Source organism: Electrophorus electricus, chromosome 25 (genome assembly GCF_041902795.1).
Source record: "Electrophorus electricus isolate QZ-2024a chromosome 25, ASM4190279v1, whole genome shotgun sequence".
Classification (NCBI taxonomy): Eukaryota; Metazoa; Chordata; class Actinopteri; order Gymnotiformes; family Gymnotidae; genus Electrophorus; species Electrophorus electricus.
The window spans coordinates 6,382,311-6,408,813 of NC_137521.1; the positions used below are offsets into that span (position 1 = coordinate 6,382,311).

General features: G+C 38.8%; 1 protein-coding gene across 1 annotated transcript; it reads left to right on the forward strand.

Annotated features, from left to right (window-relative positions):
- The first annotated feature begins 3,796 nt into the window (after window positions 1-3,796).
- On the forward strand, window positions 3,797-25,967 carry cacna1sb (calcium channel, voltage-dependent, L type, alpha 1S subunit, b). Its single transcript, XM_027015995.3, has 45 exons — window positions 3,797-4,156; window positions 5,468-5,573; window positions 8,470-8,609; window positions 9,020-9,153; window positions 9,256-9,408; window positions 9,512-9,717; window positions 9,862-9,965; window positions 10,113-10,252; window positions 10,582-10,663; window positions 10,744-10,904; window positions 11,070-11,295; window positions 11,600-11,807; window positions 11,914-12,034; window positions 12,215-12,329; window positions 12,506-12,590; window positions 12,805-12,874; window positions 13,275-13,407; window positions 13,983-14,112; window positions 14,237-14,296; window positions 14,408-14,514; window positions 14,948-15,035; window positions 15,141-15,248; window positions 15,347-15,399; window positions 15,497-15,643; window positions 15,841-16,042; window positions 16,224-16,382; window positions 16,552-16,662; window positions 16,766-16,849; window positions 17,111-17,158; window positions 17,555-17,581; window positions 17,764-17,889; window positions 18,155-18,220; window positions 18,320-18,411; window positions 18,502-18,661; window positions 18,909-19,036; window positions 19,146-19,242; window positions 19,380-19,482; window positions 19,586-19,687; window positions 19,807-19,934; window positions 20,228-20,350; window positions 20,667-20,887; window positions 21,350-21,414; window positions 21,515-21,597; window positions 23,364-23,453; window positions 23,535-25,967. The coding sequence occupies exons 1-45, from the start codon at window positions 3,969-3,971 to the stop codon at window positions 23,763-23,765; spliced, it is 5,511 nt and encodes a 1,836-aa protein (XP_026871796.3). The 5' UTR covers window positions 3,797-3,968; the 3' UTR covers window positions 23,766-25,967.
- The last annotated feature ends 536 nt before the right edge of the window (window positions 25,968-26,503 follow it).

Below are 26,503 nucleotides of genomic sequence, written 5' to 3' on the forward strand. Positions count from 1 at the left end.
ACTAATAAATGCTTTCAGTTCATAAGCAAGTACAGGTACACAGGACACATACTATATGCAAAATCCAATAAATCAAAGATGCTAGTCTCTACATGTTTTTATGCATTACTACAATGACTGATATTTTACTGAGGCTTCATGTGGGATTTCTAACAAATATAACAAAATATAAAAACATTAGTTGCCTGAGACCATTGTTGGATGCTGCATGAGTGTGTGGGTAATTAACTTTCTAGTCAATGTAGCTATGATAGCTAACGTCAGTAGTTATTATTGATTTAGCATTTGCAAATTGGCCCATTTTCACCAGAAATGTTTGTTTCCACTTCACACAGTTACTGACACTTTTTAGTAAAAAATTTTTTTTCTACAACTACAGTTTCAGTGCAAAATGATGCACTCATGTAAATGTTATCTTTTCCTGCAAATCAGAGAGTGGTGGCTGTTTCATCAACAACAAATGGGAAAACTGATGGATCCTAACATTGAACTAGTGAGTGGAATATTTTTATTTTTTACCTCGGTATATTGGAGGTGGGACATTTTGAGCATATCTGAATACTGGGGGGGCATGTCACTCCAAATAGGTATTGTGACTACGTCTTTGGTTTGTATATGTGTGTGGGGGGGTGAATATATATATATATATATATATATATATATATATATATATATATATATATATATATATATATATGTGTGTGTGTGTGTTCTTGGACAGCGTTCAATCAGCATGGAACTGCTGCATGATAAACTCAGAATGACTGATTCCACCTGCCAAAATATAATCTTCCTCACTATAAAAGAGCAACAGGTGAGTCCCTCACAGAAGTGCTCTCTCCCTGGTGCTCTACTCCTGGCATGCTAATGACTGCTCCTCCATGGACCCCTCTGTTAAAATCCTGAAGTTTGCAGGACACTACAGTCATTATTCTCAACCATGATAAAGACGAATCTGCTTACAGAACAGGGTTGAACAGTTGGTCATCTATAGCAATCAGAGCAATATGGAACTGAACACTCTCTAAACAGTGGAAGGTGGACTTCAGGAGAAACTGCCAAAAAGCCTGTTGGTGGTAAACTGCCCACCCTGCTTGATCTGTATACCACTGTATACCTGTATATCTGCATTCAGAGAAAATCAACACTGACCCAATGGACTCTTGCATCGCATGTTTTAGTTCCTCATCTCAGGCTGAAACTTCAGCCAAATAAGGGTTAAAACAGCCGGACTGTAGAAAAGCTTCTTTACTCATGTCATCACACACACATGTACAATTACCATAAATACAGTGGTGTAAAAAAGTGTTTGCCCCCTTCCTGATATCTTTTTTTTTTTTTGCATGTTTGTCACACTTCAGATCATCAAACAAATTTAAATGTTAGACAAAGATAACACAAGTAAACACAAAGTGCAGTTTTTAAATGAAGGTTTTTTATTATTAAGGGGGAATAAAAATCCAAACCTACATGGCCCTGTGTGAAAAAGTGATTGCCACCCCTATTAAAACATAAATTACCTGTGGTTTATCACATCTTTGGAAAGCTAAATTCAATTTCTCTAGCCACACCCAGGCCTGATTACTGCCACAACTGTTCTCAATCAAGAAATCACTTATAGGACCTGCCTCAAAAGGTCCTGAAAGCTAGACATCATGCTGTGATCCAAAGAAATTCAGGAACAAATGAGATACAAGGTAATTGAGAGCTGTCAGTCTGGAAAAGGTGATAAAGCCATTGCTAAAGCATTGGGACTCCAGCAAACCACAGTGAGACCCATTATGCACAAATGGCAAAAACATAGAACAGTGGTGAACCTTCCCAGGAGTGGCCGGCCAGCTGACCAAAATTACCCCAAAAGTGCAGCGACGACTCATGAAAGGGGTCCCAAAAGACCCCACAACAATATCCAAAGAACTGCAGGCCTCACTTACCTCAGTTAAGGTCAGTGTTCATGACTCCACCATAAGAAAGAGACTGGGTAAAAATGACCTGCATGGCAGAGTTCCAAGAGGAAAACCACTGCTGAGGAAAAGGAACATAAAGGCTCGTCTCATTTTTGCCCGAAAACATCTTGATGATCCCTAAAACTTTTGGGAAAATACTCTGTGGACTGACGAGACAAAAGTTTAACTTTTTGGATGGTGTATGTCCCATTACATCTGGTGTAAGAGTAATACAGCATTTCAGAAAAGGAATATCACACCAACAGTAAAATATGGCTGTTTTGCTGCTTCAGGACCTGGAAGACTTGCTGTGGTAAATGGAACCAAGAATTCTGCTGACTACCAAAAAATCTTGAAGGAGAATGTCCAGCCATCTGTTTGACCTCAAGATGAAGAGCACTTGGGTTCTGCAGCAGGACAATAATCCAAAACACACCAGCAAGTCCACCTCTGGATGGCTTAAGAAAAACTAAATGAAGACTTTGGAGTGGCCTAGTCAAAGTCCTAACATGAATCTGATTGAGATGCTGTGACATGACCTTAAAAAGGTGGTTCATGCTTGAAAACCCTCCAATGCAGCAGAATTACAATTCTGCAAAGATGAATGGGCCAAAATTCCTCCACAGTGCTGTAAAAGACTTATTGCCAGTCATCACAAATGCTTGATAGCAGTTGTTGCTGCTAAGGGTGGCCCAACCAGTTATTAGGTTTAGGGGGCAATCACTTTCTCACACAGGGTGATGTAGGTTTGGATTTGTTTTTCCCCTTAATAATAAAAACTTTCATTTAAAAACTGCATTTTGTGTTTACTTGTGTTCTTTGTATGTCAAATGTTTCAGATCAAACAAATTTAAATATTAAAGTGTGACAAACATTAAAAAAAAGACATCAGGAAGTGGGCAAACACTTTCACACCACTGTAAGCTTTACCACAGTGAAATATTCTGTTTTTATATGACATTAGGGACAGCATTGGCCACCAATTGTATTCAACATTTTTGTTTTTGCGCACTATATATACCATGAAGATTCTTCAGATGAGTAACTGCAGTGTACTGTAGTAAAAGAAGGAGAGATATTCAAAATTTTAGTGAATTTTCTCTGGTGACCTAGTGAACTTAGATTTAGAATCTATCTCTCTCTCACTCACACATACACACACGCAGAGAGAGAGAGAATGTGTATGTGTGTGTGTGTGTATGTATGTATGTATGTGTGTATATATATATATATATATATATATTCATTCCCCACTCACCCTGGGAGGTCTTTTTCCAAGCTCGGGTCCTCTACCAGAGACATGAGCTGGGAGCTTGAGAGTCCTAAATAGTATCTTAGATGATCCCAGGACTGCACGTTTCTGAACCGAGATCTCGGATGTTGTTCTTAGGTTCTGTTGGAGCCTTTCTCCCAGTTTAGGGGTTACATAATTAGTGGTATAACATAAATAAATCCTGAAGATAACTTGGTGGGTTAGGACCCAAACTAAATTACTGGGAGCATTTCAGCTTCCCTGTAATACTAATCTATCATATGTTATGGCTCTGTTCACATTTCCAACTGTCTGCTTTGTGTCACAACTGGAATAATATATTAAGCTATTTTCTCTGTTCATATGTGTGTTTCACTCTCTCCCTTCCCCTCATTATTCTTTCTTTTGCCTGTAAATCTGCTATGGCAGCTGAAGCTCTCTGCTGCTGCTTGTCTCAGCTGACCTGCCTCCTCCTGTGTAATGGTTCCACCCAAGCCCATAACTACCTCCACCCTCCTCCCCAGCCCCAAGCATGGACACTTGCTGCTTGTCTATATATAAACCTGGCATGGGCCAACTGCAAGCGAATGCTGTCCACTCTAAATTCTCCTTGCTTGGTGTAGGTTTCCAAGCAGGGGCCAGGGCCAAGGAGAACCTCTCCATCAGACGGAGGGAGAGCTGTAGAGAGACGGAACACCAGTGGACAACAGTTGGCTGCTCTGTGGGCATTTTCTTTGGATTGAGACATTTTGGGTGAGGAATATTCCAACATGGATTCGAGTGGCGGGCCAGCCTTGGCCTCGTTCATCATGAGCGAGGAGGAGCTGAAGAGGAAGCAGAGGGAGAAGCTAAAGAAACTGCAGGCCACTGGCGGTAACCCACGGCCTGCACGCACACTTTTCTTCTTCACACTCAAAAACCGCTTCCGCAAGCACTGCATCAACTTTGTAGAATGGAAGTATCCTTTTAAAGGGCAAATACACACAAACCCATATGACAACATTCTCTCTGTAGCATTAGTTAGAGCTTTATTGTAACTAGCAGCTGAAGCCATCACTTCTGATGGAGAAAAGGCATACAAACTGATTAATATCCAAAATGCCATCTTGCTATATGGCCAGAGACACCATTATTGTTCTTTTTGCTAGTCTTTTGTTCCAGAAAAAGGCATTTCACAAATGTTGTTGCCTCTGTCTGCAGTCGTGTGGGAGAAATAGAAAACGCACCGTTGTTTCATATAGTTTCCTAATAAAGCAATGGCCAGGTGATGAAATGTCAGGCATTTGACTGATGGTGTTAAACTTTTGTTATCCATCAGATCCCTTCACTGTTGAATCAAGTGTTAATCTGACAACTAACCCCACATTATTTAGAGCCTGGCAGATTACCACTATTGAGAAGGCCCATTCATTTTGTGATAAGTGATCAGCTGTCTAGTGTGTGGTTTTAGGCATGAACATGAGATGAACAAATGACTTGTCAATGACATGATAACGTAATTGCCCAATAGCTTCATTGTCAGTTTTTGATCTTATTAAATTCTTTGTTTCTTTGCAAATGTAACAAATATATAAGTTACTGTTTATTTGGAATAAATAACTGGGAATGTTTAGGACACTCAAAAGTAAAGTGAACTAATGTCAAGACCCCAAGTATTGTTTTCAGTGAAAGTGCCTACAGAATTTTATGCCATCCTATGTATAGAGGTGTGGCTTGTGTTTGCTTTGATCCTACCTTTAGTTACAAGTATGGGGCCATTTTGATAAGTGTATTTAAATGGTTTGATAATATTCTTGGTGTATGCAGCTGTTGTGTGAGATCACTCGTGCCAGACATGATGCTGAGCTAGCAGGGAAATTCTGATGTTAAGCCCCCCCTGGTGGCAGAAATGCATACTCACAAGCAATGGCAAACATGGGCTAGTGGTCCTAGTGGTACTGTAACACATAGCAATATATGGCAGATTCATTAAGTGTTTCATGGATGGAGTTTCAAGGTTCCATTCAAGTGATCAGTGCTGTATATATTAGTCAAAAGCTCTTAACATGGCTGATATTGTATCAAACATTTTGAGGTCATTTTCAGTCCCTTAAGAAACTCTGAACTGGAAATGATCAGAACTGCTGTCAGAAATACATGCTATTATATGCCAAATACTGTCCAGATTTGTGCTCATGTGTTGCACTGGAATTGCATTTCTCTAGTAATAGCAAATGTGATGGGTGTTTTATGTTGCTAGGCTGATACTTTCCTAAACAGTGTCCACCAGGCCGTTTGAGATCACCATCCTGCTTACTATCTTCGCTAACTGTGTGGCTTTAGCTGTGTTTCTGCCAATGCCTGAGGATGACACCAATTCCACCAACTCTACCTTGGTGAGTCCAAACTTCTGCCACTAGCTAAACCATTTTCTGTGTATTTGTGTGTTTGTGTGCTCTACTTATAATGTGCTCCCTAGTTTGAATGATCATTTAAGTCTCATTAAATGTTGTTTTGAAACAGATAGCAATATGATGAACTCAGTATTTTTTCATGTTTAAAGTAGAATGTAGTTGACTGTTGTTTGATCAAACGTATCTGATGCATTTTGATGAAATTTGCATATTATATCGCTAACTGGAAGTGTAATATTTGTAAACAAAAATTACACCTTTGGTAGCTTGGTAGTTTAATACTTGTAGGTCTTACAATCTTGAGATTTTTAATTTTCAAAATTTTTATATTGTGACAATAACAGGAACTGCTATAAAACTGCTATAATATTTTGTATTATACCTTTAATATCCTCATCACCATTAGTACAAGCAAGCAGAATAAGTGAGGTAAGAATTAAAGTTACCAAAAATCCAAAAGAGAATTGTGACTTTTTAGTCAAATGTTGCAATTTTCATTGATGTTATCAGTCAAAAAACACATTTTTGTGATATTCTTGTTTTGGTTATGACGGTAAGACCTTGGGTACCCATGTCTCACCTTCTAAATGTCATTGACTTTTGACTTTTTTTGTCATTGACTACATGACCAGCAGAGTTTGTCACTGTTAATCTTATTCAATGAATAATACTGTCTCAAGTTTTTATTTATGTTGGTTTTGATGGGATTGTTCTGTAGATCATCTTACACCAAAGCAGTGATTATGAGACTGAAGGGCTTGTGCTGATTCTGCAACTAAAACTCAGTAACTTGTGTTGGTGAGAGCACTGCTGTTTTCTGTTGAAGGCTTTCAATTTAGAATGTGGATAAGAAGGTGACGCCATACGGAAGCTGTGAGCATGCAGTGCTTAGGAATAAATGATGGTTCAATGATACATGCAAACCTCAAAGGGTGACTTTTATCTGATGTGCCAACCAGGTGTTGGCATATCATAAGTTGATTGCTCATACTGCCATTTTAACTGAGTGACTGAGCTCTGATGTGCAAAAACTATTTGTAGCTACATAGCCTGGGCATTACAAATGGTAGTAGTATAATTAACTATTAAGAAGCCATTAGTACACTAAAATTCTGTATATTGTTTAGAAATAAAGATAGCAGGAAGTTTTTTTTATTGTTGTTGTTTGATGTAGCTTACAGCATTCTCAACTTTTTGCTAAATAAAAAGTGTACTTATGCAGAATGTGTACTTATGCAGAAATAAAATTTAAACTCCAATTAGCCATAAATGTAAATTTTGTCAAAATTTGTCAAATGTAAACAAAATTATTGATGGTTTCCTTATACCTTGCACTGAAAGTTTAAACCTTACAACTAACAAAATGTAATACAACATTAAACCTAATCAGCATTACAAACATGTGGGTCAAATTCACTTCCCAGCAGCATGCTGAGTCAGATCTCTAGTAGTAGATTTTCCAGAGTGTGATTGGAGTTTTGATTTCTACAATTACTCCCCACTACCCCTCAGCTGTGCTGGCTGCTTGTGCCGTGAGCCTGACCATTCCTTAAATATAAATTATGAAACACAAGCTAAGAAACGGGTCCATGAGCCCCCACCCAGAGGCTCTGCTCACGTTTGCTCTGGGGTGCCTAGTACCAGACAGGCATAGACTAGCACAATTTCCTGCATACTAAAACCTGATTCATTTCAGCAGTTAATAACCAGGTTTACTGGTGTGTGTTGGAGCAGCGAAATCACCTGGCTGTGCGGACTCCAGCTCATCTGCACATATAGTTTTTCACTGAGAATGAGCAGCTCTCATCATTGAAATATGGATAAATTCACTGAGAGATTGAGAGAGACTTTATTACTAGGTATTCAGGTCTTACGTAAATACATATGGAGCCGTTCCTAATTGAGTTAGAATGTCTTATTCTGCCTAGGCCAAGTAAACGGGGGTCTCATTTTGTTTGAAATCTTATGAGCTTTGTGCTGTTGAATGGATGCTGGTAAAAAAAAATTAATGGAGCTGAGGGACCACAGTATGATAATCCCCTGTACTGCTGTTTGCAGATCTGAGCAAACAGAGTAAAACATTACAGAGGATCTGTAAGGCAGAATGTTTAAATGACAGCATATCCAGTATAAAAGCATAACAAGGCATCATGTCATATGCCACACATGGCTTTGAACTCTGAATGTTTGCTTTGTCTTTCCCATAGTATCACAACACCTGTGAACAAAGCAGACAAAACAGTGTGCAAGATGGAGCCATGTTTTGCTGAAGTGGTTATTCATGCCACAGTTAAATGAAATAATAAAAATATATGTAAAAAATGTTAGAAAATATGATATAACTGGTTCTTAAGCACTAGTAAATACAATGATGTATGCTATATGCCTACATTGTTGCTCATAATGTTGTTCAAAATGTTCAAAATTAATCTGAAATCACTGTTAAGTGTGACTATATTGAGACTAGTAATATTAAGTGAAGATAACGCATGGATAAAATAAACCAGAAATGGACATCATAAAGATTTTAACTAAGCATTACAAGAAACTATTGTAAATGCAATTATCAAAATAAAAGTGTAGTGACAGTGAATGGAGGTACAAAACACAATGTCTAATTAAAAAGGGGCTAGAGATAATGTACACTCAGCACAATGGAGAAGAGAGCCTTTATATTCTTGGCCCATCACATGGTACCATTTGGTAAAAGACAGCATCTGTCAGACTGACGTAGTGGAGTGAGAGAAAATCAAAGAGCTGAGGAAGGCAAAACTCTGACACAGCACAGTTTTAAAATGGTTCTTAGTTTAATCAAAGTATTTCAGTTTGCATGTTATAATTAGTCATAATGGCTTTTCTTTTTTTTCTTTTTTTGCAGGAGAGCTTGGAGTATATCTTTCTGGTCATTTTCACTGTGGAGTGTTTCATGAAGATAGTTGCATATGGGTTCTTGTTCCATGAAGGAGCCTATTTGCGGAACTGTTGGAACATATTGGACTTTGTCATCGTGTTTATGGGGTGAGATTACCCTGAGCACCAGTTTTGACCTTTGAGTGCTCGTCATCAAACTGAACCACGGCAGCCTCCCTCGAATTCATGCCTCATTTCATTTTCATCTACATATTTATATTGAAACATGACAAATTAGTGAAGATTTTTTAAATAGGAAAAGTGCTTAAGACAAAGTGCTTAAGCCACAGGTACTCCCTACTCATGTACAAGGCAAATATTATAGAAAGTAATTACGTTACAGTGTGTAAAATTATGTAATCCTGATTACAATATTAATCACTTGATAATTATTACATGAAGGAATATTTTTTAACAGCAAACTTCTTTACTGTTTTCATTTACTGTATGATAAATGTAACAGCCAAATTCACAAGATCTCTTGTTAAATTGTTTTCATTACAATATGTTGTTGCCAGACTCTTCACCTTTGCAGTGGACATAATCAACATGATAGCAGGAATCCCCACAGAGAAAAAAGGAGGGTTCGACATGAAAGCTCTCCGAGCATTCAGAGTCCTACGGCCACTTCGTCTTGTCTCTGGAGTTCCCAGTAGGAGTCTTATCCATTACCTCTGCTGCTATAATTTAAACCCAGCGGGCAAAGCAGTGAAAGTCTAAAGAGCATTTACCTCTACTTGCTGTTCCTTATCAGGCTTGCAGGTAGTGATGAGCTCCATTCTGAAAGCTATGCTACCCATGTTTTACATCGCTCTGCTGGTCTTCTTCCTGGTCACCCTTTATGCCATCATGGGTTTGGAGCTGTTCAAATGCAAGATGCACAAGACGTGCTATTATCAAGGCACAGGTTAGGGAAATTGTTTAGTGCATATTGTACTGCTGTCCTCCTTTGGTCAATTGTCTGGGTAATCCAGATAAATAATACAGAATAACCTTGTCCTCTGTCACAGACCTCATTGCCTTAAGGGAGAATGAAGTACCATCCCCCTGTGCTCAGGCTGGAAATGGTCGCCGATGTATGATCAATGGGACACAGTGCAGGGCAGGCTGGGCAGGTCCTAACTTCGGCATCACCCATTTTGACAACATTGGCTTTGCCATGCTCACAGTCTTTCAGTGTATCACAATGGAGAGCTGGACCCATGTGCTCTATTGGGTAATTGCAGGCATTGTGGTTATATCCCTTTGATTCTAAGAAACCAAAAATTGAGATTTATTACACTGAAATAAGACAGTCCTCATAATATGACAGTGTGCGGTACTGTATCTTGTCAAAAGCACAGTTTCTGTTGTCTTTCAGATAAATGATGCCATTGGGAATGACTGGCCATGGCTGTACTTTGTGTCTCTGATTATTCTGGGCTCTTTCTTTGTGCTTAATCTGGTGCTTGGAGTACTCAGCGGGTAAATGGTCATCCACCATGTTTTAATGCACTGAACTGGCAGAGTCTTCTGAACCACTTTCCCCACTCTGCCCCACACAGTGTACTACCACCTAGTGTCCTAAACAGTGTGCTCTAACTCAGTTACATAATTTTAACCTCTTTGTAGTGAATTCACCAAGGAGAGGGAGAAATGTAGATCCAGAGGAGAGTACCAGAAGTTGCGAGAGCGGCAGCAGATGGATGAAGATCTTGAAGGATACATGGAATGGATCAGTCAGGCTGAAGTTCTGGATGCTGATCATGAAGGTCAGGGTTCTATGAACTAATATGCAGTGGGATGTACATTTATTCTGTGGCCCCCAAAACTATTATTGATGTTGATTAATGTTCTCTAGATATGGGTTTCCAAATATAGGTCACAGACTTTGCATTCATACTAAAATGTGTGTGTGTGTGTGTGTGTGTGTGTGTGTGTGTGTGTGTGTGTGTGTGTGTGTGTGTGTGTGTGTGTGTGTGCACATGTTAATTTAGCTATTTGACTCAATCTAAAACTTGTAGTAAATAATTATCAAAAAGGCACACTATAGCAGTTTGTTATTGTGTTGATATCTAATAGGTCTCTTCTCTCACAACAGGTCTTCTTCCTCTGAAAGACAGTGGTTTGGAGATGGATGGCCTTTATGAAATGGAGGGTTTAAGCCATGTAGTATATTACTTGTGAGTGTGCTAAACATTTTGTTATATCAAAATATATAGCCTCTGTCTCAGCAGACTCATTGTTGCCCTCTGACCCCTAGTCGCCTTGCACGTCGCTGGAACTGGGTCTTTCGGAGGAAGTGTAATATTTGGGTTAAATCCAAAGTGTTCAACTGGCTGGTCATACTGGTTGTGCTCCTCAACACCCTGGCTATTGCTTCTGAGCATCACCCCCAATCTGATCGGATGACTCAGTTTCAAGGTCTGCTCCATAAACCTGCACACTAATAAATGTATTGGTACCTGCAGTCTGTTTCTAATAGAGGCATTATACACCTTTTTAAAAATGTCTTAACCAAAGCTCAAATGGCTGAAGAAATGCAGGGTTTCTAATTTCTCCAACTGTCTCTAATATTCCTTATTGCAGATACAGCTAATTCAATCCTCCTCACCTGTTTCGCAATTGAGATGTTTGCAAAGATGTATGCTTTTGGCCTGCGAACCTACTTCATGTCCATTTTCAATCGATTTGACTGCTTTATTGTAACTGTGGGAATACTGGAGATCATCTTGGTTTCAGCAAATATCATGACATCGCTGGGCATTTCTGTGATGAGGTGCATTCGACTCTTACGGCTGGTGAAGATCTCAAAGTAAGTTCTGTGAACTACAGCAGTGCATTTAAACCAAAAATATTCTACACTCACAGTATAGGCCAAGTTTGGCATAATTGCTTTTTATATAAAAGTAGTATGTATTCCTACAAAACAGTAGTTTCGATTTTCAGAGATTGGGCACCAAATAGAAGTTTCAGTAAATAGAATGAAATAGAATAAGATATATAGCATTTTCTAAGTCAATAAGTGCTTCATAACTACTATTTCCCATGTTTGTTTGATTGTTTTTTTTTGTGTATGTGTTTTGTTTTTTTTGTTTTTTGGGGGTGGGGGCTATTAGGTACTGGAAATCTCTTAGTAACCTTGTGGCCTCCCTGGTAAATTCAGTGCGCTCCATTGCTTCCCTTCTTCTCCTGCTCTTCCTCTTTATCGTCATCTTCGCTCTGCTGGGCATGCAAGTCTTTGGAGGCAAATTCAACTTCCCTGACAGAGATTTGCAGCGGAGCAATTTTGACAACTTTCCACAGGCTCTCATCAGTGTGTTTCAGGTGCTTACACTGATCCCAATGAGACAATCCTTAGGGAAACTTCACTTCTGCAGGAAGATGACATTAATACATGCTGAATAAAAAGCTGATTATGTGGCATTTTCAGGTTCTAACTGGAGAGGAGTGGGATACCATCATGTATAATGGAATCATGGCTCATGGTGGACCAAGTTTTCCAGGAATTCTCGTCAGCATCTACTTCATTATCCTGTATATCTGTGGGAACTGTATCCTTCTGAAGCTTGTGTAAGAAAATTACATGTACAGTATTCAGATTTGGGTTGATGTATACTTTGCAATGTTGATATTTAGATTGTTTAATTTGTGGTTCACTTTGGATTACTTTAGTCCAGGAATAATGTACTGTAAAGATAAAAAGCTTGTCTTTCTAAACGAATGGTGGTCAGTCATCCTCTTGAATGTATTCCTGGCCATTGCTGTGGATAGCCTAACTGAAGCTGAGAGCCTTTCCTCAGCACAGAAGGAAAAAGAGGAGGAAAAAGCTAGGAAGAAACTCATGAGGTCTGCGCACTCATTTAACTCTCTGGGATTGGGTCATTTAACTCTCTGGGATTGGGTCATTTAACTCTCTGGGACTGGGTCATTTAACTCTCTGGGGAAGATTACACAAGTGCTTGCATCTTAAAAGACTGATACTTCCTACAATATTATCATAATCTTTTAATGTTCTCAAATAGGGCAGCCCCACAACAAAAGACTGAGGAGGAGAAAGCTCTGGTGATCAAGAAACATAAAACTGAAGGCATGCCCACAACTGCAAAGGTAAACCCACATCCCAAGAGTCATAGATCTATTGTAAAAGCTTTAATCATATAATGATGATCTTCAGTTTGGACAAAGCCTCATATTATCTATAAAGCATTCATTTCAGTATTTCATAACTGAGACAAAGAATCCCTTATGTTATCGAGGTGTGATTGAAAATGACCATGGCCATAGCCCATTGTTTATAGTCTTTTCTATGTGTTTTCTGCAGCTTAAAATTGATGAGTTTGAATCAAATGTAAAGGAAGTAAAGGACCCATTTCCTCCTGCTGACTTCCCAGGTAAAACAGCACCAAAGCTCATTCACTTTAAGCTGTGGAACTTTATGTAATTATGTCTCAATGTGTGATGCGCTTATGGCTCTAAATTTGGCAACGGTCAAGGGCAATGATAGCTGCACTATTATAAGTAAAGCTAAATATTACCCTTAGGCTCCTATGGTCATATATGGGACAGCTTTAAAATCACTGTTTTGGCAGTTTTCACATGGGATTATCTAATTTATAAATCATAGGATTCCAAAATAATCAAAATGGCCTTCTTGTCCAAATCAGAAGGAACAAAAACATTGTTGTCAGTGATTACTGTGCTTAACTGTAGAAGACATTCTAAAAAGGTTAATCCTATTCATCCTGTAATGAATAGGACAGCGATTTTGCATGATCCATCTCCATTGCTCAGGTGATGACGAGGAGGAAGAGCCAGAGATCCCTATCAGTCCGAGGCCTCGGCCCATGGCTGACCTGCAGCTCAAGGAGACGGTGGTGCCCATGCCCGATGCCAGCTCCTTTTTCATCTTTGGACCAGAGAACAAGTGAGTCACCCGCATCAGGGATGTTGAAGAAACTTACCAGGGCTAAAGCTTTAACATCACACCACAGATTTTACTAAAATACTGTTAAGTGATGCACTATGCATTTGTTTCCTCTCATTTGTTTCTTCCCAGTTTTAATAGAACGTAATGTCTAGATAATGAAAAAACAAAATATATCATTGGTGTGCTTGTATAAATGTCAGTAAATATTTACATACTTGGATTCACACTCTTTAGTCTCAGTTATCCACCAGGACTGTTTCTCTTGAACATCTGTAAAGAAGAAGTTATATTTATTTTACCCAGTCCTTGGCATAACTTTCTAAGGCACTATGTTTTGGTCATGCAGGCAGTCAGTGAGAAAAGAATGATACAACAATCTCCACCAACTGCATATTATTATTATTTTAATTGTAAAGCATCCTTGAGTTTGAGAAAGGTGCTATATAAATGCAACTAATAATAATAATTATTATTATTATTGTTGTTGTTGTTGTTGTTGTTGTTGTTGTTGTATGTGAGAAAACTAAGTGCCTGTTTGTCTTTCATAAGTCTGCTATGATTTCTACTGACAGGTTCCGCAAAGTGTGTCACAGGGCTATCAATGCTACCCCGTTTACCAACTTCATCCTCCTCCTCATCCTCCTCAGCAGTATCTCTCTGGCAGCGGAGGATCCCATTGACCCCAACTCATTCAGGAATAAGGTCCCAACAATGAACCACATACCTGCCACTCTGTTACTAAAACCTTTCTATTACATGCATTCAACCGAAACCGCAATAATCACATCAAATCAATCAATACTAATAATTTTACACCATGTTATAGATCTTGGCTTATGCTGATATTGTCTTCACGTCAGTCTTCACCATTGAGATTGTGCTCAAAGTAAGATTCTTCATTTAATAAATTTCTTCATTCCTCTCAAATACACTGTTGACCTGTCAAGCAGCGATGGCTAGGGTACTTATCTTGTGCATCTTGAATGACATGATTTAGATGACAGTGTACGGTGCATTCCTGCACAAGGGCTCCTTCTGCCGGAATTCTTTCAACATCCTTGATCTTGTCGTTGTGTGTGTGTCCCTCCTCTCCATGGGCCTGGAGTAAGTGCAGTTATATTGAATGGTGTCTGACCATTTAACAAGTCATTGAATCTCAGAGTTCAGCGATTATGTCTACATCCAGTGCAGTTGTATTGCAGTTGACTGCCATAAATCTGGCTGGTAGTAAACTCATTCTGACTCACCAAGAGTAAATTGAATCCAGTTGAAGGTTACTGAGAGTAACAGCTCAGCTGCATCAGTTGCTACTAAAAACTAAACACAAATGATGAAATTATTGTTTTAAATTTAAATATTCTATGTTGAGTATTTTTATGTACAGTTAAATTGCATGAGTGGTCTGAGGTTATGAGTCCATTTTCCTGGGGATTTTTATATCTGTGCATGTCTTTCTGGCTTTAGTGCAGGAGGTCCTTTGTTGGTCATGCTACCGAGCAGAAGGTGACAGTTGTCCCCTTTACTTTCCTGTTTACAGGTCCAGTGCTATCTCTGTGATTAAGATTCTCAGGGTGTTGAGGGTTCTGAGACCACTTAGGGCCATGAACAGAGCCAAAGGACTGAAGGTGTGTAGAATCATTAAGTAATGCATACTGATACAAAAACAGATTTTTATGCACTTTTACAATTTTTATGAATATTTATTTGAAAATGTTATCTCGATTTTGCAGCATGTTGTCCAGTGTGTGTTTGTAGCCATCCAAACCATTGGCAACATATTTCTGGTCACCTTGCTCTTAAACTTCATGTTTGCTTGCATTGGAGTCCAACTCTTCAGGGTGAGATGTAAATCTAACATATCTAGATTTATTCTTAACCTTGCATTTGAAGGGAAGTTGTTAGTAATTCTATTTTTTTTTTTTTTTTTTTTTTTAAGGGAAAATTCTACTCTTGTACAGATCCTTTGAAACTGACTGAGGCAGACTGTCAGTGAGTACATTAGCCATACCTATCTTCAGAACGTTTAATTGTAGATGATTTATGATGTTGTCTATGTTGTTGATACACTCTTGTTTCTGGATCTCAGGGGAACATTTGTGAAGCACATGCAGAATACACTGCACGACACAGAAGTCCGCCAGCGACAGTGGGTCAACGGTGACTTCAACTTCGACAACGTGCTGAATGCCATGCTCACGCTTTTCACTGTCTCCACAATCGAGGGCTGGCCAGAGTGAGTACGCAAGAGAGGACTTCTTTCCAACTTGGCTTTTTGTCCTTATCTGACAACGTTTCTCTCACATAGAAATATTGCATTCTCAACTCTTTCCCATGCTGTTTGTAGACCTCTTCACTGAGTCCAAAAACTTTCTGGATGTTTCAAAAGCAACTAAAAGGACTTAATTTATTCTTTGTGCTCTTTGTTCATAGGTTGCTTTATAAAGCAATAGATTCTGACGCAGAAGACAGAGGCCCAGTGTATAACAATCGGGTGGACATCTCTGTGTTCTTCATTATCTACATAATCACTATCGCTTTCTTTATGATGAACATTTTTGTTGGCTTCATCATTGTCACCTTCCGAGAGCAGGGAGAGCAAGAGTACAAAGACTGTGAGCTGGACAAGAACCAGGTATCTGAACTATTGTTATAACATGTAATAATGTGATATAACATGTAGCAATAATCTGACAGAAGTATTATGATCACCTTTAGCCATTCTGGCAATTTGGGTAGTGGCATGATGGCATCTTTTTAGTCGTGTTACATGTAATTGAGCTTGTTAAATTACATGTCTAATTCTCTCGCTCCAGCGCCAGTGTGTGCAATATGCTCTGAAGGCTCGGCCCCTACGCTGCTACATCCCTAAAAACCCTCACCAGTACCGCGTCTGGTACCTAGTGACCTCCAGCTACTTTGAGTACCTCATGTTCTTCCTCATTATGCTCAACACTCTGTGTTTGGGAATTCAGGTATGTGTATATACAATGCCAATAACATATGATCAGTGACAATGTTTGGTCATTGGCTATGTGAGCAACCAAAAAATATCTGAAACTATATATAGATATTTATGTGTGTGTGTGAAATGGTGAGTTTATTTATCTCATTGCTTTCTTTTTCTTTTTTATATTAATATAGCACTGCAACCAGTCAGACCACATAACCAAAGTGTCAGACAATCTAAATGTGATCTTTACGGTCCTGTTCACGATTGAGATGATCGTCAAACTTATTGCTTTCAAAGCAAAGGTAATAAGATGGATTTTTTTAGCATGTCCAAGAACCAGAATATTTCTGTCAAAATTCTCAATAAGACTTTGACTTTGTCTTTATTCCTGGACACTATATGCAGGGTTATTTTGGAGACCCTTGGAATGTGTTTGATTTCCTCATTGTTGTAGGGAGCATTGTGGATGTTGTCCTCAGTCAGGTTGATGTGAGTACAAAGCATCTGCAAAGTCATGGATTTTAATCATGAATCATAAATTATGTCAGGCCCAGAATAATTGCACAATGATGGGCATCCCAAAACTAGCAATGATGACTAGCTTATAGGACAGGGTTAGAACTTGTGATAATCACCTCCATCAAGGCTAGACTCACCTTGTCTCTTTGACCAGTCTGTGTTTTTATCAGTACCTGTTATTATTTTGCCATTGTTTATGTTTATCATGTGACCATGCTGGGTCTCCTCTAGGCTGCTCTGGAATCCAGTGGTGGATTGTACTGCCTCCATGGCTGTGCTGTAAATATCAGTCCCCTTTGCATGGGTCTTGCTATGTGAACAGCTTTACTGACAATGGGACACTCTGACCACCCTAACACCAAACAACACAACAGAAAGAAAACAGAAACTGAAGGCTTGAAGTAGTTGATCTTACTTAAATTGTTGCATAAAGCAGTTCTGAATGCCTTATTTTTAGACAATCACATTTACTGTCTGCCTGTTTGATATTTCTATTTAAAACTTGTACAAATTATGGAATGACTAACTTTTTTGTCTCTTTAGTAAGACCAGTGGCTGCAACAATTTGTTTGCTTTGCATTAAAATTAAATATGTATGTTCTAATTACACTACTTGCCATCATTAATATGCTAACAGGAATAATAAACACATTATTTTTTTCTGTCACTTTTCAGGAAACAAACCCAATGCAGGCCATTGCTGTGAGTCTCATTTGGACATTCATGTGCATGTTTGACAATATCATATTAAGTTCTTATGGTATTTATGTATTTATTATTGTAATGCAATTCTTAACGATGTTATTGAATTCAGTCAAATTGAATCATTAAATAAACTATTCATATCTTAATTTACTAAGTTCTGAATTTCCATCACATCACAGTATGAAGAAAATGCTCAAGTATCAATCACGTTCTTCCGGCTCTTCCGTGTCCTGCGTCTGATAAAGTTGCTGAACCGCTCGGAGGGCATTCGCAACCTGCTGTGGACCTTTATTAAGTCGTTCCAGGTCAGACAGGGAGGCTGGTTTAGCACGTGATTCTCAGAGGCATCCTAGAACTGCAGAGTCATGCTGATATCATCAAATTATATCTCTTGTGCTTGCTAATATGATTTTGGCCACATAATATAACTCATTTGATTTTATAGTGCACAGTCTTTAATAGTAACTTTCTGTTTCTCTCTCTCTCTGTCCATCTCTCTCTCCTTTCTCCTTCTTTCTCTTTCTCTCACCTTCTCTCTCTCTCTTTTTCTCTCTCTCTCTCTCTCTCTAGGCTTTCCCTCATGTGGCCCTCCTCATAGTAATGCTCTTCTTTATCTACTCTGTCATAGGGATGCAGGTAAGGTTCCCCTTAACTTACTATACTGTCTTCAGGCATAAAGTTCCACATATGTTTCATCTTCTCAATTGCTCTGTCTCCGTCTCTCCTTCTCCCCAGGTGTTTGGTAAAATAGCCCTAGTGGATGGCACGGAGATCAACCGCAACAGCAATTTCCAGACATTCCCCCAGGCAATTCTGCTGCTGTTCCGGTGTGTCACACATTTACTTGGTAGCACTGTAGTCCAGATGTGATGGAACACAACATGAAAGGTAAAACTGAGATCTTCTTGGCTCTACAGATGTTCCACAGGAGAGGCATGGCAGAAACTTATGCTGGCCTGTATGTCTGGGAAGCTCTGTGATCCAAAATCACACTATGCTCCCGGAGAGGAGAACAGCTGTGGCACTAACTTCGCTGTCTTCTACTTTTTAAGTTTCAACATGCTATGTTCCTTTTTGGTGAGCACTCACAGGGCTGTAATTGTTAAAAAAAAAACAATTTTTAATTTCATTTAAATCTTTTAAGAATAAGAACTCAAGAAGAAGAGGAAAATTATTTTTAAGATGTTTAAGGCTTTTTGTTTTTCAGTTGAATTCATATTTGAATAGCATATTTCACATTAATTTTCCATTGATCTTGTGTCACTACTTAGCAGCTCTACATCTAATATGATATCTGCTTAATGATAAATCTGTAATCCTACAGATTATCAATTTATTTGCGGCTATCATTATGGACAATTTTGACTATCTCACCCATGACTGGTCGATCCTTGGTCCACATCATCTGGATGAGTTCAGGAAGATCTGGGCTGAGTACGATCCTGAGGCAACGTGAGTCAAACAGAAATAAAAAAAGAAACACCATGATATTTCCTTGTTTTGTATTTCTGTGATACTTCTTGCCTGATGAATAAAACTATCCATTTCTCTCAATCTAAAGGGGGCGCATTAAACATCTGGATGTGGTGACTCTTCTGCGAAGGATCCCACCACCATTGGGTTTTGGGAAATTCTGTCCTCACCTCTCAGCATGCAAGGTTAGCCAACCAGAGTCATTATTTTATGGTAATAACTATCCAATTTGACTACATCATAACATATACAATAATGATACACCAAACTGAGTTGTCAAGACTGAAACGTGTTTTTGATGTCATGATCCTTTTGACCCCAGCGACTGATTTCCATGAACATGCCCCTGAACAGTGATGGAACAGTTACCTTCAATGCCACATTGTTTGCTTTGGTCAGAACAGATTTGAAGATTAAAACTGAAGGTATGAAATGCTAGAGAAGATGTATAATGCTAGAAATGTTGACAAGGATTATTTTACAGAATAATTTGTGTGTTCTCTATGTGCATGTGTTCATGATTATCAGGCAACTTTGAACAGGCCAATGAGGAGCTGAGAATCATTATTAAGAATATCTGGAAACGCACCAGCATGAAACTGCTAGACCAAGTAATTCCCCCTATTGGTGGTAAGCAACCCAAGTGTGGAGTATATACTGAATTCATTTGTCAATGGACTTAATGATGAACACAAATTTAAAATAGCCAGTGTCCACCTCTGACAGAGATGTGATGTGATTGGCTATAGAGGATGAGGTCACAGTGGGGAAGTTCTATGCCACCTTCCTGATTCAGGAGCACTTCCGTAAGTTTATGAAGCGTCAGGAGGAGTATTACGGCTACAGGCCTACTAAGAAGAATGCAAATGAAATTAAGGTACAACATCCTTTGATATTATGATGTCATCTTATTGTAATGGATTAAGCAGTCACTGCATGCCTAATAACTATGATATTTGTATAGGTTTTGTACTATATGTTTGCTTACTATACCACCCTGTGCAACAAAATGATCTCAAATAAAACACACTATATATTGCACTAATTAGTCCTTATTAAATCTCCACATCCTGCATAATGCATCACACATATTAATCCTTCCCTGATTTTTCTACCATTCCATCACAAGCTTAGAGATTTGCTTTTCTCTGTGCCCTGACTCTCTGGCAGGCGGGCCTGCGCACCATTGAGGAGGAGGCTGCCACTGAGCTCCACCGCACAATCTCAGGAGATCTCATTGCAGAGGATGAGATGGACAGAGCCATGGGAGGAGGCGAGGAGGGCATCTACAGGGTAACAAAGTGCAGTTCTCTGGTGTTTGTGGATTATGCATTAGAGGAGTGATTGTGGTACTCAAAGTAAAGAACTTGGTTTCTTTGCTGGCTAAATAGTGTAACTACACAAAAGCATTTCTACCATACCTTCCTCAGTGTAACTGGAAATTATGTTTCCTTTTTATCTACATTTTATTTGGACACACTACATTACATGCATGTAATTAGTATTGGTAATTGGTATTAGATAAAGATAATTGCTAGTTCATTAGTGAATGATATTCTTTCTTTAATCACTGGGATAGTTCATGTCCTCTCTGTTTCTGTCCATACAGAGAACTGGGGGTCTGTTTGGGACCAATGTGGACCCCTTTGTAGCTGAGCCCAGTGGCCCCATGCCAGTGCAGACCAAGCAGCGACCCTTACAGTTCTTGGAGGCATGCCCGGAGGATGTGGAGTCTCCCCCTGACTCCGTCTTTCTTCCCAACGCTGACTTCTTCCCTCCAACTCCAACCAGAACAAATATCACCAACAACAATGCTAACTTCAGAGAGGAGTGAGTGCTTTATAGCAGAGACAGAAGTAGTCTTTATTTCATCTTGCTGTTTACATAACCAGCAAAGTAGGTTACAGAGCAACATGGGCCTACCATTCACTAAAGGGCTTCTGAGTTTACCTTAATAAACTGACAAACTAAATACCTTCAAAGTTCCTTCTAATGAAACACCAAACAAATTGCATTTCTAACTAAAAGTCACTGGACTATAGCATCTGATAAATGCTGTAAATTTAAATGTACATATGTTTTTGGAAAGTTGCAGTAAAAGATGAACTTTCATCTGATAAGGGTAATATATTTGTTTAAATGTACCAGTAACATATATCTACACATAAAATCTGCAGGACCGGTATAGAATAATGTGCGCATCAGTCTCTTAGTCTTTCATTCACATATAATATGCGCATTATGTTTGAATGAAAACCATAAACTGACACTGTTTTCAATCATCTAATACAGACTTACATTTGAGAGAGAATCACCATTAGTTGTTGGAACCAGAGACCAATCCTTTGAAAACTTGAGTAAGTAGAATAAAACCATACACTGAAAATACAGTTTGCCACAAATGAAGCTGAACTAATTCCTCACTGTCTCCTGTCTAATGAGAACTCTGCCCAACAGGAGACTCCAGTGTGTCGCCCAGCAGATCCTCATCCAAGGACAGACAACAGTCAGGTTTCACTGTGAAGACCACTGTCACACAGGTGATGCACAATAGTATGTAAAATATGTTTTTTTAAAAAACAAAAAATAAGGCATAAGATATTATGAGATAATACAGCTTATTCAGGCTCACATACTCAAGGAGTGTGTCCACCAGCTAGCTCATGTCTTCACAGACATCTTCAACATCTCCCTGGTGTCATAACAAGCTTCAAATCAATGACTAACATCCCAGTGCCAAAAAAACTCCTTATTCATTTGGCTTAATGACACCGCCCTGTTGTACACACCTCCAATGGTCATGAAGTGCTCTGAGCGGCTGATCACAATTCACATCAAGGAATGCATGTCACCAGCATTTGGCTCCTTCCAGTTTACAAACAAGCATAACCATACCACAGAGGACGCCATAACTATTACCATCCACCTGGCCTTCATGTCACTCAGACTGCAAGAACACACAAGACACTTACGAATTTAAATGATACTTTAGTTCAGCGTTCAACACCACCATATCCCAGAAGCTAGTCATTAAACTTCGGTCACTTGAACTGAACTCTTCTCTTTGTAAATTGGTTCTTGTGTTCTTGAGCAACAGGCCTCAGACAATCAGGTCCTTCCACTCTATCCCTCTGAAAACTGGAATGCCCCAGGGTTGTGTGCTGAGTCCTCTACAGAACACACTACGCATCCATGATTGTCACCAAACATCACATCCATTACATCATCAAATTTACTAATGACGCTATGGTCAAGGAACTCATCACCAACAACAATGAGACTGCCTACACAGAGGTGAGGCAGCTTGAGTCCTTATGTAAGGAAAATAATCCTCTTTGAAGATAAAAAAGATGATTGTGAACTTTAGAAGGATGTGCCCTGTACATTACAACCCCTGTACTTTAGCCATGCTACAGTGGAAGCATTGAACAACTTCAAGTCCAGGGTGTGTACATCACAGAAAACTTCTCATGGACACTTTGAACACTTTGAACACTTTGCAACAGTGCTTCTGCTTCCTAAGGTGACTGAAGCAGGTCAGGCCACATATCCTCAACAGCTTCTTCAGAAGCATGATAGAGAGCCTGAAGTGTCACTGTCTGATATAGAACCCACAGACAGGAAAGCAAAGCAGAAGGTTATGAAGCTTGCACAGTGCATGACTGGATCAGGTTTCCCTACCACCAAGGACATTTCATCAAGGAAGGCCTGATGCATTTCTACAACACTCCCATTTGGACGCAGGCTACAGAGCATCTGGGCCAAATCCACCATATTCACGACCAATTTCTTCCAGCAGGCAATCAGGCTCCTGGATAGATCTACCTAACAGATACTTTCAAACTGAACTGCTACCTCAGCTTTACTCTTGTTTCTATTGTACTATATATTGCACTTGGCCACTTTACACTTGAGATTAATCTTTGCTCACTTTAAACTATACCAGCTGACTGCTTCTTTGACAATGTTTAGGCTGCTAAAGTAAATTACTGTCAACGTGTACTGAATAACTGAGTAACAGAGCCATCCAACAACCTCATTATGCATTGCATACCATCTAGTCCAGTGCTTAGCTATTGTATTAAGATTTGTATTGTTTATTGCACCCTTGTGTACAGTCCACTATATGTATTTATTGTATTTACGGTCTAGTTGTACTCTAGTTAGTATTACATGTTGCACTGTTTGCTGCCGTTTCATGTTAATGTAACAATGTGTCCTGGAGAAACTATATTTAATTACAATAACTTTGATCACATAAAGTAGCTTTTGCCTTTGTGTTCATCCTGTTCCCATTTTTTCTTAGTTCCCTTATGATCCCTCATATGGTGAAGCAGACACTTATAAAGCAACAGAGAATAAGACTTCACCAGCTACTGAAAAACTCATCCAACAGGTAAATCACATTAAGCAAATGTAAACGTAACAGTTGTAGCATAATTTAATTCTTTATACTGCATCTTACTTCACTCCTCAGACACTGAGAGATGGTGGACTTGAGACTCTGGCTGATAACCCCAAATTTGTTTCTGTGACGAAGAAAGAAATGGCTGAGTCATTGCAAATCAGCATAGCGGATATGGAGGGCATGGCCAAGGGCATTCTGAACGAGCAGAGTGGGAATGTGGTGAAGCGTAAAAAGAGGCCCATCCCAGTGCCACCCAGTACCATGCCAGCCCAGGCAAAGGAGGCCACCACCACAGTGTAGAGCATTACTCTCTGTAAGATCTGACAACTTAATTTATAACTGTTCTGCCAGGGCTTTCTTGGCAACTTCTTAAATCCAAAGCCTGATTTTGTTGTACTTACAACAGAAATCCACCAGTTTTACCAACTCAGATGCTTTCACATGCTAACTGGTTGTTCTTTAAGGAAAAATAATCAAATATCCCTTACAGGTACAATATAATTTGTTTTGTGAAAATAAAGTATTTAAGGGGATATTTGTCTTGCGTAGAACAGTTATTTTTACCTCTCTGTGCAACCGAATGGTAGAACAACCAACCATGTGACTGCAGTTTAGCCAAGGTGAGAAATACTACTGTGTATACTGATGGGTCATTTGTGTTAGGGAGTATATCCTTGGGTGAAAGAAAGCATTAAGGAACAGAACCTCCTTCCACATTCAGTCTATGGATTTTTTTTGTATTATACACTAACTAAGAATAGTGAGTGGGACTGGCATTGTGGGAATAGTGAGTGGGACTGGCAAATTCTTAATTATCTTACTTTTGTTGGAAACAAGAGTTTGCTCCTTTTTGACATCCTTTTTGATATGTTTTTAACATTTTTTTCAGTATAGGTCTTTGAATGTTTAAAACTCATTTTAGACCATACACAATTGAGATAAAGGCTATTCTGTTATCTATGATTGAATTTGGGCAATGACATTTCCTTTCCTAGTTAAGGAGTTAGCAGCATTTACGGTGACATGGTAACAAAGAGGATTCAGAGAGCGTATAAGGACTGCAATATTTGCTGAAGGGCATTACACAGGTCCAGTCAACAGTAAGGAAATAATGAAATGTTATTTCACATGCATGTGCATAAGAATGATTGGTTATAAATGAGAACTTTGATTAAGGAAGTACTAATTTTGGAAATATCTGAGCATGACTGCTACTGTAGTTTCACTGCAGATTATTGTTACTCCTGCCATATTTTGCACTTGAGGAAAGGTACCTAATATTGGAGTGTTGTCTGACATACAATCATGTATAATCAAAGAAAATTGTTTCAAAAAGATTTGTTTTTAAAAAGACTGAATGGAGACTTTTGCAAATAAGTCTTGGAGGATGCATTTGAATTCAAAGTCATTTATTTAACTATTTTTATAGGTATATTAGAGGTTTTCGGTAGAAATGTTAAAACCACTGCCATAGAGAAACAAATGGCACCTTAAATACCAGACCTCCAGGATAGTTATTTATGTTATGTTATCTAAGCACACTGGCTTTCCATTTTGTAGTGTTAAAAAAAGCTATTAATTGAATCCATGTGTTGGCTTAGCTCTCCTGCGGCATCCCTCATTTGTGCTCACCCCAGGCTGGATTCCGAGGCGACAGAAGAGGGACAGTGTGACAGCTGAAGTTATATCTGTACTCTGTAACTTTTTATTTGACCTACAAAAATGTCTTTTTTCTCTAACAAAACCTTTAACCTCCAACAAATTGTCTTTTTTTTTTGGTGTCAGTGTATTTCAAATAAACAGCCATAACAAATGGGGGAGGTGAATAATGTTTTCAAGCCAGCTGCTGATGTAGAACCTTTAAGTCTTCTTTGCTGAGAAAACTGGTGGTATTTATGATAAACTACTTGCAGCCCTGTGAGAACACCATGAAATGTGAAGTAAACAGAACTCAAATTTTTAAATGTCCTGACAATCTTTTTTTTATCTTGCATCTCTCTGGCAATATGACCAAATGATTTTTGAACCTCTTAACCAGAATGTACACTAAAAACACATTTGGCAGCAAGGATTCAATAGTTGTCTGGTACCATAAAATGCATTTACATAAGACCAGCAAATGTACACCTATTGTGCAGGAATGGACTATTTTCTATATTTCAGCTAACCAAGAAATATCACTTTCTGAATTACCTGTGGAACCAAAGTGTACTTGACAGTTTTTACTGTGATCTCAGGTATCAATTTGATTTGGGAAATACTATAGCTATCTGTCAAATTGAGTCATGAGAGTTAGAGTGGGAAAACACTAAAATGTGACCGTGATCCAGGTCTAGTCACCCATCCCTGACATAGTGGCTTTTGAAATGTAATATTTTGCAAAATCAGTGGCAACAAATATTCTCATCAGTTTTATTTCTACCTAGTAAAAGATCAACCCCTTGAGGTACCCCTTACAGGTACAATATAATTTGTTTTGTGAAAATAAAGTATTTAAGGGGATATTTGTCTTGTGTAGAAGTTATTTTTACCATCTGTGCAACCGAATGGTAGAACAACCAACCATGTGACTGCAGTTTAGCCAAGGTGAGAAATAGTCGCCCTAGTTGCCCATCCCTGACCTAGTGGCTTTTGAAATGTACTATTTTGCAAAATCAGAGGCAACAAATATTGTCATCAGTTTTATTTCTACCTAGTAAAAGATCAACCCCTTGATCTTGATATACTGGTAACCAAAGCTATTAGGCAGTGAGTGAAACATGAGATATGCTTCCAATTCTATTAATACTTAAGCAGTTCGGTCCTCTTATAGCATGGAAACTTAGACACAAAACAGAGGTGAGAAAAAGATATGCTCAAGTAAACAAAGTAAAACTGCCAGTCACTAATACATAAAAACAAGTCTTTCTTTCCTTAGTAAAACTGTCTAAAGTTATTAATAATTGGGCCATTTGGACCATCTCAATCATTTTTAGGCATCTGTCCTTCAGTGAGATGAAAATTATTGGCTGGTCAATCTTCCTCCTTTTAGGCACAAA